The 12,266-nt window shown below is 35.9% G+C and overlaps 2 protein-coding genes across 2 annotated transcripts; one reads left to right on the forward strand and one right to left on the reverse strand.

The window, feature by feature from the left end:
• Positions 1-1,115: 1,115 nt before the first annotated feature.
• LOC113238699 (glucose dehydrogenase [FAD, quinone]-like) lies at positions 1,116-4,245 on the reverse strand. Its single transcript, XM_026475535.1, has 3 exons — positions 4,125-4,245; positions 2,959-3,078; positions 1,116-2,726 (listed from the first exon to the last, which is right to left on the reverse strand). The coding sequence occupies exons 1-3, from the start codon at positions 4,187-4,189 to the stop codon at positions 1,484-1,486; spliced, it is 1,428 nt and encodes a 475-aa protein (XP_026331320.1). The 5' UTR covers positions 4,190-4,245; the 3' UTR covers positions 1,116-1,483.
• Positions 4,246-4,932: 687 nt separating this feature from the next.
• LOC113238698 (glucose dehydrogenase [FAD, quinone]-like) lies at positions 4,933-8,072 on the forward strand. Its single transcript, XM_026475534.1, has 3 exons — positions 4,933-5,063; positions 6,110-6,229; positions 6,462-8,072. The coding sequence occupies exons 1-3, from the start codon at positions 4,933-4,935 to the stop codon at positions 7,702-7,704; spliced, it is 1,494 nt and encodes a 497-aa protein (XP_026331319.1). The 3' UTR covers positions 7,705-8,072.
• Positions 8,073-12,266: the final 4,194 nt, after the last annotated feature.

A 12,266-nucleotide genomic window follows, 5' to 3' on the forward strand; every position in this document is an offset into this window, starting at 1 on the left:
TGTGTCAAGAATCTTGACTCAAGATGTCTTTTTTAGAAAGTCTAAGAAACATGATAGTGATCCACCTTAATCTTAATAAATTTTAACAACATCATATTGTTTTAAAATCAAACCACTAAACTTTTAGACACAATATTTTTGTTTTATACATTGCTGGAATTAATTTTGTATAACCACAAAACGCACACAAAATCAATAAAAATAATATTTTTAATTTTAGAATTAAAATAGTAAAAGACAACTTTTAATTTTAATTGATTCTATAACTATTCAGTTCATCAATATTGATATGCATTAAATACATTAATAAAATTATTTCATATACGCATATATGAAATTTTGTAATCATAATATGGATGGATGTCATTTTTGAAATAAAATTCCCTTATTTTATGTTATTTTATTGCACAATAATTTATTAGCTGATAGTGAGTAATCCACATAAAATTCCTACGATATGTATGTATATGTAAAAATCTTATCAGTACACATGTTTTCAGCAGTACAGGTATAGTTTGTTATGCTGACAAGTATTTTAGTCATACAGATATCCATTGAGAAGATAACATGCTAAGTAAATCCCTGTTATCTTGTTCAGTTAGTTCAATACTGCCCTCAGAACAAAAAAGGCACAACTGCAATATAAATTACGCATAGTTGTGCCTTTTTTCATTATGAGGGCAGAATACAATATTGTATAGGTTCTCCATAAGAAATAACTTTCAATTTCTGTGTGAGTCACTGCATTATAAGATTGATAAATTGTAAGTTTCTTTGTCATTATTATTTTGATGAATTGAAATAATAAACTAACATTTAAATCTCATTAAAATCATTCATCCTCTTGTTATGTATATTTTAGTAATGCTCTAATTTTGTTTCTCTTTCACTCACTGTACTTAATAAAAGATGTAACAATGACTGACTGAGGGTCGTATTCTAGAACTCTACTCAATGCTCAAGTCAGGATTTGAGTATGGTTTAAAGCACTCGAAATCATACTTAAGTCCCTGCCATTAGAGTCGTATTTCCAGTGCTTGTGTTTCCAGTGCAATCCTGACTTGAGCATTGAGTAGAGTTCTAGAATACGACCCTTAGTGATTCTCAAAGGACAGTAATATAATATCAGGGTTCAAAGTGTTAAGTTATTGTTGATAATTGATAATTATCTTTGTTATAGTTATACCTTGATATTTATAAAATTGATGAGATAAGCAAAATGCTATTGCTAGCAATCAATGTCTGTGCCATGTGTTTGTATCAGAGATGTATCAAAATGTGTCAAATGTCAATCTCAAAAAGTCAGAAACCAACTTGTTTTCCCCGCAGATTTTTATTCATGTTTATTTAATTTTCTCTCTGTTTGTTAAAAATTAAAGAGACATGACGATTAATCGGCATGGATAATTACTGGATATATTATCAGATAATTATCAAGGAAAATAAATATGTTCATAATTTCGAACCCTAATTAATATAAATATTACGAAACCATTCCCCAACTTCGTTTAATCATATCTGCAGCTTTTTCCCCAATCATAATCGCGGGTGCGTTTGTATGTGCCACTATGGTCCTTGGGATCACACTGCTGTCTACGACACGTAAGTTATTCACGCCATACACTCGAAGTTCAGGATCCACTACTGCATCAGGATCCCATGCTGGTCCCATTTTACAAGTTGCAATTTGATGATGCAGTGTCGAAGTAACTGTCCTTATAGCACACTCCCAGTAATTATCACTACCGAATTCGTATTGAACACAATTAGGAAACTTCTTAGTATGTAACTTTGCTCCATATTTTTGGAATGGAGGAGTATCGACTAGCTTTATTATATACCGTATTGCTGCTATTACAGTAGCTACGTCCTTCGGATGCGTCAAGTAGTTGCCGTAAAGTTTGGGATAATCAAATGGGTTTCTCGATCTCAATTTCAAATGTCCTTTAGATTTAGGATGTAGTAACATGAATAGAATTGAAAAGCTCTCAAGGTTTTCAAGTGGTTTGAAAGTGTCTCTATACAGCCAATCAGCTAAATGTATTCCCTTAGCAACAATATTTCCTTCATCTGAAGCTAAAGATGCACATCCTCCTAGTAACTCTACATCAGGTAAATCACCCAATTCATCAGATTCATTAGTTTTGATGTAACCGATTGTTTCCACACCAGCTAAGGATGACATAGGACCGTCTCCATATTGAGAGAACTTTACAAAATTCTCAATCGTCGATTCTCTTCTTTCAATAATAGTCAATCGAGTAGTGTTTAAAATGAAGGGTAATGCCGGAAATGTTATGTGGTCATACAATGTTTCTCCTACTCTCAAGTCTTGCACAACTGGTATGTCGAAAGATTCTAAGTGTTCTTTTGGACCGATGCCAGAAAGCATCAATAAATGTGGAGATTCAATTGGTCCAGCAGACAGAATGACTTCTTTCTTTGCTTTTATTTGGTATACACGCCCGTTTCTCTGAAATTCTACTCCATATGCTGTTTTTGTTGCTGGGTCGATCAAGACTTTAGTAGCTCTAGTGCTGTGAAGAATATGTAAGTTTTTCCGTTTCTTTTTGCTGTGAAGGAATGCTTTTGCGCTACTCCAACGGTGACCTTTGGACATGGTTGCTTGTATATAGCTGAAGCCGAAATAATCCGGACTGTTATAGTCTACTCTGCGATGACCTAGATATTTTCCTGCATCTAGGAAAGCTTTGGATAACTTGGACCTGAAAAGTTTTGAAAAATTCGTAATTGTAGTGTACATTTTATGATAAATAACTGAGGCTGCCAATTCGGAACGGAGGTGCGTTCAGCGGGGCGTTCAACGCTTGCGCGTACACTGTATCTTGTGTTGGATGTGTCTTGTACACACGATTGCGCGGAAAGAACGCACAAACCTTCATCGCCCCGCTGAACGCACCACTGTTGCGAATTTGTGACCTAAAACAACTGTTTTACCTAAATGGCACGTATTCTACAGCTAGCTCTCCGTCTCGACCGTGCCAGGGTGAATTTTGTAATCTTTTGAGATTTGCGCGCTCTGACTTCAGGTAGTACGGCAATATTTCTTGATAAGACCTGTATAATGTACAAACATTACGTACACAATTATTTTCTACTTTTAATAAATACTCTTATGATGATTTTCGTTTCAGGTAACTTTTTATTTTTACTTTTAACTGACAGGTTGTTAGATTCGACAATATTATAAAATATTATCTTAAAATATGATCTTATCATTTTAAATTTTTATTGCATTGATGTTCAATTATTTTTTGAGGAATTATTCCACTAGTTTGTTAATAATTATAATCTTATCGTGTAATCTACAGATCGGAGATCGCCTTATAAATAGCGATAGTGTTATTTATCATTACACTTGCCGACAAATAGTCTTATGCCGCGAGTTGTCAGATATAAACCCTTGTTTCTGACAATTGAATCAAATTGTATATGTAAACACCATACCCGCTCATCACTCTAAGAGCGCCCACCCAGTGGGCCACTAAACGCTACCACAAGTTAAGGATACCATTTTTTTATACATTTTATTTGGCATCGGCGCAAACTAAGCATATGAGTGGCCGCGTCCGAGGCACGAGCTGCGGGAGTGGCCCGCGCTGGCTACTTGCATCATCCCTCGTCACTCGCGCACCCTCTCGGCCATAGTCCCCGCCCTGCACTGGTGCCGTTTTAACGACTCGTTCGCTAGATCTAGGAAAATGTATAAATGTTTACTGGGCAAAAATTCAGTTTTAGCGAGAAATAAATATTTAGCGACTTGTAGCGTCTTTTTGACCCGTATTATTTAAAAAAATATAAAAATCGCGACCTGTCAATCAAAGTAAATCTAAGGATAAAAATAAATTCTTATGTGCTATTTCATGTCTAATGCTGTTAACGTTAATGGCGAATCCGGCAAAATGGACGATTTCTAGCCGCACTAATGGCCGCGACTGGTGGCCGCAGTCAGCCACTAGTGCTTGCGACTTGTGACCGCGTTTAGTGGCATCACTCAACCACTACTGGTCGCCTTTAGTGGCTGTGTCTAGTGGCCGAGTGGGCGGCGGCGCTAACTGTTACTAACACCCTCATATCAGACTAACATATAAGGATTCACCCACCAGCCATAATTTCCTTCAGCCGCAATCCTGTCCCAGTCCGTTGGAATACCGCGAGTATATATCATGTAGTTTATTACACTGCTGCCGCCTACTGCTTTCCCTCGTGGCCAGAAGCACCTTCCGCCTTCCATTCCTGAAATCATTACAATCGTAGTTCAGTGATAATATAATTTTTATCAATAATAAAAACTTTGTTACTTGATATTTACGTGCTATATACTCGACACCAGAAGTATCAATTAAAGTAAGGGACATTTTGTCGAAAATGAGTTACATATACTCGTATCATTGGATTCGGAGGTTACCGCTCTATCAATTGGTATTATTAAAATTGAGGAATGCTCAGTGGTTTAAAATATAGCATGTCCCTTACATTAAAAAAAACATTAAAAAAAGATGTTTAGTTGTGCCTACGTTACTAATATTTGATGTAAAGGAGTCTTTACACTAGGGTAACATATAATTTTCTATTTCTCTTCCTGCTTACACTGTGCTCGACGGTTTACACATAAAATATTAGTGACGTAAGGCACAACTAAACATCTTTTTTTAATGTTTTTTTTAATGTAAGGGACATGCTATATTTTAAACCACTGAGCATTCCTCAATTTTAATAATACCAATTGATAGAGCGGTAACCTCCGAATCCAATGATACGAGTATATGTAACTCATTTTCGACAAAATGTCCCTTACTTTAATTGATACTTCTGGTGTCGAGTATATAGCACGTAAATATCAAGTAACAAAGTTTTTATTATTGATAAAAATTATATTATCACTGAACTACGATTGTAATGATTTCAGGAATGGAAGGCGGAAGGTGCTTCTGGCCACGAGGGAAAGCAGTAGGCGGCAGCAGTGTAATAAACTACATGATATATACTCGCGGTATTCCAACGGACTGGGACAGGATTGCGGCTGAAGGAAATTATGGCTGGTGGGTGAATCCTTATATGTTAGTCTGATATGAGGGTGTTAGTAACAGTTAGCGCCGCCGCCCACTCGGCCACTAGACACAGCCACTAAAGGCGACCAGTAGTGGTTGAGTGATGCCACTAAACGCGGTCACAAGTCGCAAGCACTAGTGGCTGACTGCGGCCACCAGTCGCGGCCATTAGTGCGGCTAGAAATCGTCCATTTTGCCGGATTCGCCATTAACGTTAACAGCATTAGACATGAAATAGCACATAAGAATTTATTTTTATCCTTAGATTTACTTTGATTGACAGGTCGCGATTTTTATATTTTTTTAAATAATACGGGTCAAAAAGACGCTACAAGTCGCTAAATATTTATTTCTCGCTAAAACTGAATTTTTGCCCAGTAAACATTTATACATTTTCCTAGATCTAGCGAACGAGTCGTTAAAACGGCACCAGTGCAGGGCGGGGACTATGGCCGAGAGGGTGCGCGAGTGACGAGGGATGATGCAAGTAGCCAGCGCGGGCCACTCCCGCAGCTCGTGCCTCGGACGCGGCCACTCATATGCTTAGTTTGCGCCGATGCCAAATAAAATGTATAAAAAAATGGTATCCTTAACTTGTGGTAGCGTTTAGTGGCCCACTGGGTGGGCGCTCTTAGAGTGATGAGCGGGTATGGTGTTTACATATACAATTTGATTCAATTGTCAGAAACAAGGGTTTATATCTGACAACTCGCGGCATAAGACTATTTGTCGGCAAGTGTAATGATAAATAACACTATCGCTATTTATAAGGCGATCTCCGATCTGTAGATTACACGATAAGATTATAATTATTAACAAACTAGTGGAATAATTCCTCAAAAAATAATTGAACATCAATGCAATAAAAATTTAAAATGATAAGATCATATTTTAAGATAATATTTTATAATATTGTCGAATCTAACAACCTGTCAGTTAAAAGTAAAAATAAAAAGTTACCTGAAACGAAAATCATCATAAGAGTATTTATTAAAAGTAGAAAATAATTGTGTACGTAATGTTTGTACATTATACAGGTCTTATCAAGAAATATTGCCGTACTACCTGAAGTCAGAGCGCGCAAATCTCAAAAGATTACAAAATTCACCCTGGCACGGTCGAGACGGAGAGCTAGCTGTAGAATACGTGCCATTTAGGTAAAACAGTTGTTTTAGGTCACAAATTCGCAACAGTGGTGCGTTCAGCGGGGCGATGAAGGTTTGTGCGTTCTTTCCGCGCAATCGTGTGTACAAGACACATCCAACACAAGATACAGTGTACGCGCAAGCGTTGAACGCCCCGCTGAACGCACCTCCGTTCCGAATTGGCAGCCTCAGTTATTTATCATAAAATGTACACTACAATTACGAATTTTTCAAAACTTTTCAGGTCCAAGTTATCCAAAGCTTTCCTAGATGCAGGAAAATATCTAGGTCATCGCAGAGTAGACTATAACAGTCCGGATTATTTCGGCTTCAGCTATATACAAGCAACCATGTCCAAAGGTCACCGTTGGAGTAGCGCAAAAGCATTCCTTCACAGCAAAAAGAAACGGAAAAACTTACATATTCTTCACAGCACTAGAGCTACTAAAGTCTTGATCGACCCAGCAACAAAAACAGCATATGGAGTAGAATTTCAGAGAAACGGGCGTGTATACCAAATAAAAGCAAAGAAAGAAGTCATTCTGTCTGCTGGACCAATTGAATCTCCACATTTATTGATGCTTTCTGGCATCGGTCCAAAAGAACACTTAGAATCTTTCGACATACCAGTTGTGCAAGACTTGAGAGTAGGAGAAACATTGTATGACCACATAACATTTCCGGCATTACCCTTCATTTTAAACACTACTCGATTGACTATTATTGAAAGAAGAGAATCGACGATTGAGAATTTTGTAAAGTTCTCTCAATATGGAGACGGTCCTATGTCATCCTTAGCTGGTGTGGAAACAATCGGTTACATCAAAACTAATGAATCTGATGAATTGGGTGATTTACCTGATGTAGAGTTACTAGGAGGATGTGCATCTTTAGCTTCAGATGAAGGAAATATTGTTGCTAAGGGAATACATTTAGCTGATTGGCTGTATAGAGACACTTTCAAACCACTTGAAAACCTTGAGAGCTTTTCAATTCTATTCATGTTACTACATCCTAAATCTAAAGGACATTTGAAATTGAGATCGAGAAACCCATTTGATTATCCCAAACTTTACGGCAACTACTTGACGCATCCGAAGGACGTAGCTACTGTAATAGCAGCAATACGGTATATAATAAAGCTAGTCGATACTCCTCCATTCCAAAAATATGGAGCAAAGTTACATACTAAGAAGTTTCCTAATTGTGTTCAATACGAATTCGGTAGTGATAATTACTGGGAGTGTGCTATAAGGACAGTTACTTCGACACTGCATCATCAAATTGCAACTTGTAAAATGGGACCAGCATGGGATCCTGATGCAGTAGTGGATCCTGAACTTCGAGTGTATGGCGTGAATAACTTACGTGTCGTAGACAGCAGTGTGATCCCAAGGACCATAGTGGCACATACAAACGCACCCGCGATTATGATTGGGGAAAAAGCTGCAGATATGATTAAACGAAGTTGGGGAATGGTTTCGTAATATTTATATTAATTAGGGTTCGAAATTATGAACATATTTATTTTCCTTGATAATTATCTGATAATATATCCAGTAATTATCCATGCCGATTAATCGTCATGTCTCTTTAATTTTTAACAAACAGAGAGAAAATTAAATAAACATGAATAAAAATCTGCGGGGAAAACAAGTTGGTTTCTGACTTTTTGAGATTGACATTTGACACATTTTGATACATCTCTGATACAAACACATGGCACAGACATTGATTGCTAGCAATAGCATTTTGCTTATCTCATCAATTTTATAAATATCAAGGTATAACTATAACAAAGATAATTATCAATTATCAACAATAACTTAACACTTTGAACCCTGATATTATATTACTGTCCTTTGAGAATCACTAAGGGTCGTATTCTAGAACTCTACTCAATGCTCAAGTCAGGATTGCACTGGAAACACAAGCACTGGAAATACGACTCTAATGGCAGGGACTTAAGTATGATTTCGAGTGCTTTAAACCATACTCAAATCCTGACTTGAGCATTGAGTAGAGTTCTAGAATACGACCCTCAGTCAGTCATTGTTACATCTTTTATTAAGTACAGTGAGTGAAAGAGAAACAAAATTAGAGCATTACTAAAATATACATAACAAGAGGATGAATGATTTTAATGAGATTTAAATGTTAGTTTATTATTTCAATTCATCAAAATAATAATGACAAAGAAACTTACAATTTATCAATCTTATAATGCAGTGACTCACACAGAAATTGAAAGTTATTTCTTATGGAGAACCTATACAATATTGTATTCTGCCCTCATAATGAAAAAAGGCACAACTATGCGTAATTTATATTGCAGTTGTGCCTTTTTTGTTCTGAGGGCAGTATTGAACTAACTGAACAAGATAACAGGGATTTACTTAGCATGTTATCTTCTCAATGGATATCTGTATGACTAAAATACTTGTCAGCATAACAAACTATACCTGTACTGCTGAAAACATGTGTACTGATAAGATTTTTACATATACATACATATCGTAGGAATTTTATGTGGATTACTCACTATCAGCTAATAAATTATTGTGCAATAAAATAACATAAAATAAGGGAATTTTATTTCAAAAATGACATCCATCCATATTATGATTACAAAATTTCATATATGCGTATATGAAATAATTTTATTAATGTATTTAATGCATATCAATATTGATGAACTGAATAGTTATAGAATCAATTAAAATTAAAAGTTGTCTTTTACTATTTTAATTCTAAAATTAAAAATATTATTTTTATTGATTTTGTGTGCGTTTTGTGGTTATACAAAATTAATTCCAGCAATGTATAAAACAAAAATATTGTGTCTAAAAGTTTAGTGGTTTGATTTTAAAACAATATGATGTTGTTAAAATTTATTAAGATTAAGGTGGATCACTATCATGTTTCTTAGACTTTCTAAAAAAGACATCTTGAGTCAAGATTCTTGACACAAAGAATATGCACTGATTAAAGATACATTGAACTAACAAAAATAATACAATATTTCTGTACTTCAAATATTATACTGTGTAGATATGTGTAGACATATACAGATGAGTATTCTCTCTGTGTCTAATGACATAACTACGCTGGAACTAATCACTTCTTGAGCTCCTATTGACCTTGAATTCATTCATTCACATGGAGTATTTACTAGACATGCATTTCATAGTTAAATAACCTTGAATTTTAACTATTAAACTGGGCGTCGGCCACACATGAGATCCCATAGATAAAAGAACTTTCAAGCAATTAAACAGGTAGAAGGATATGTAAACAAACAGAGTAAATAACATTATCTCAGCCCATGTTTGTGATAGATCATAATAACTAAGCGTGACTGCTCCTAATCGAAACTAAAACCAGTCTCGATACAACGTACAAGATCAATTTTATTTCTGGCCTAATTAGAAAAAATATAAAAATTTGAACGCCTTGAGGTTATGTATACCAAATATTTGTAATCGTTTTCCTGTTACATTTTCCCCAAACTCACCTGATACGACGAGAGCCTCGTTGGGTCCAACGGTGTGAATGTTTCCCATGTTTTTCGTAACAAAGTAGAGTTACTTTTTCACAATAACATTAACTTCACTAAAACTATCGATAAATCAATAACACAAACGTCGCGACCGGCCAATGAGTAATAGATAAACGTATAAGAATTGTAGCAGCGCGGCGGTAACACACTCCGCAGAACAATAATTCGTAGCTATTTAATTATGGAACTACCATCAACTATATACCAAAATAATTTTGTGCGGGAAAAGCGCACGAAAACATGAATTTAATGTCAAAATTAATCTCAAAGACCATAGAGAAAATAAATCCATGAAAAAGATTGCATTTCATTCACTGCATTGAATATAATTTTTATCTTTCTTCTCTTTCAGCTAATACTATACGGAAAGAGATATGAGGAGAATTTGTATGTTTTGAGCTTGTGGTACTCTTCAGCACGCGTTCTGCAAAATATGTATTTATTGAATTCAATGTAATTTGGATTTTGGATAACTTTTTTATCTGTGCCATGTTTGAAGAGTAAAAAAAGTTTGTCTATGACATGAACGTTGTAATGGTGGACTGTGATTGTTTGTAAAAATAAGAAAAACGACTGTTTTTAAGCCAAAATCAAGCTTAGGGCTAATAGTTATTTGTAAGTATTTACTCTAGATCATTTTAAAACATAGGGTTTTGTAAAACGGCTCCGGGTTAGCGATGCCATTGATAAAGAAAGGTTTTTTTTTTGATGGGTCATTTACACAATGATAGTTGTTACCCCCAATTTTTTGTTACAGAAGCGTGGTTATTTAAAAGTGACGATGTCGGACACTAGTGATTTGGACAGACAGATTGAACAATTGAAGAGATGCGAGATAATACAGGAGGCGGAGGTTAAGGCTCTATGCGCGAAAGCACGAGAGATCCTTGTAGAGGAGAGTAACGTCCAACGAGTTGACTCACCTGTCACGGTAACTACTAAAACATGTCTAGAATCCCTATAAACATCGATCAGGGTTCTTGCGTTTGTAATGTCTGATATTGAAATATTGAACAAAATAAATGAATTGAACAAATATATACGTTCACCTGCAAAATTATACTATAGTTTTCTCCAAAGCACAATAAAATTAGAGTTCAATGCATAAAAAGGATTACCAGTTTACACTTTTTACACACAGCACTTAGTCATTGCAGTTGATAAATATTATATGGGCTCGACTGAATATTGGTTATGTTTACGCAATAAAGCCAAATTTGTCTCTTCAATATTATTGATATTAACAAAATGTAAATACTGTATAGTAATAATAGATGTTGACTTGAAGTACAAAATCATGCCTCGGTCATTCTTGAATTTATTTCCATACCAAGGAGGCAACTGTCAAAGTTGATAAAAATTTGAAAATGCAATTATATTAAAATGTCAACATTAGCAATTCATGCATTTGTATAAAATTATTTCTGTTACACAATAATATAACTATACTTTGTTTCAATCCACTTTGAATAAAAAGTAAATAAGCAAGTCGCTGAATTGACCATAGACTGTTTAGTGATGGCCAATTGTAAAGCCAACTACAAATCGGTTAATTAATTGAATGAATTGATTTGTTTAATTGAGTCATACTAGTGGTTTTCCTTACATAACCTATGAAAGCATATTTAAGTTTTCCTAAATCTTAATTTTAAATGTCTTATTGAAATCTTAAGTTTAAATTCCTTCACATTCGTACACTTAGACTCAATTCAGGAATATCCTGTTTTGGGAAAGACTTCTGGTGTCATACTTCCCAAACTAAACTGTAAAAATCTCTACCAGGTAGAATTTCCAACCAGGGAAGACTGGAAAACCAACAGTCTTACCTGGAAGGATGGTAGCCTTCTTTGGTGTACTGATGGGTCTAAGATGGAACCCAAAGTAGGCTGTGGTATACACGGCGTGAGACCCAGGCTCAGCTATAAGCTGAAATTGGGATGACACTCCTCTATCTTTCAGGCAGAAATGTACGTCATAATTGCTTGTACGGACTTGAACCTAAAGAGAGGCTATGTTAACAAGTATATTTACATAAACTCAGATAGTCAATCCGCTCTTCATGCACTTACCTCTGTCACCCAAACATCGAGGATTGTAGAGAACTGTGGGACTATACTGAATGCTCTCGAGGAAAGGAATAAACTGGTCCTTCGCTGAGTTCCAGGTCACTCTGACATTGAGGGAAATGAGGCAGAAGACGAACTGGCAAAGGTTGGTGCTAGGGAATCCTTTATTGGACCCGAACCCTTTACAGCGATAGCATACAGCCTCGCAAAGCTCACTCTGCTGGACGAGAGCACACACGTCTCCCGAGAAGTGTGGCTACAGAGTAAAGGGTCTTGAGCATTCAAAAGCCCTGATAGCTGCCTGCAGTGCCTATCACTAGAGAAGCTCTGTCATTGGACAGGAATGGCTTCAGAATGCTCACAAGAGTCTTAACAGGACTTTGTGGCCTGAACAAGCATGTCAAACATTGGGCAGAGAGAGAAT

This window comes from Hyposmocoma kahamanoa, unplaced genomic scaffold (genome assembly GCF_003589595.1).
Source record: "Hyposmocoma kahamanoa isolate Upper Pololo Valley unplaced genomic scaffold, ASM358959v1 97597, whole genome shotgun sequence".
Taxonomy (NCBI): domain Eukaryota; kingdom Metazoa; phylum Arthropoda; class Insecta; order Lepidoptera; family Cosmopterigidae; genus Hyposmocoma; species Hyposmocoma kahamanoa.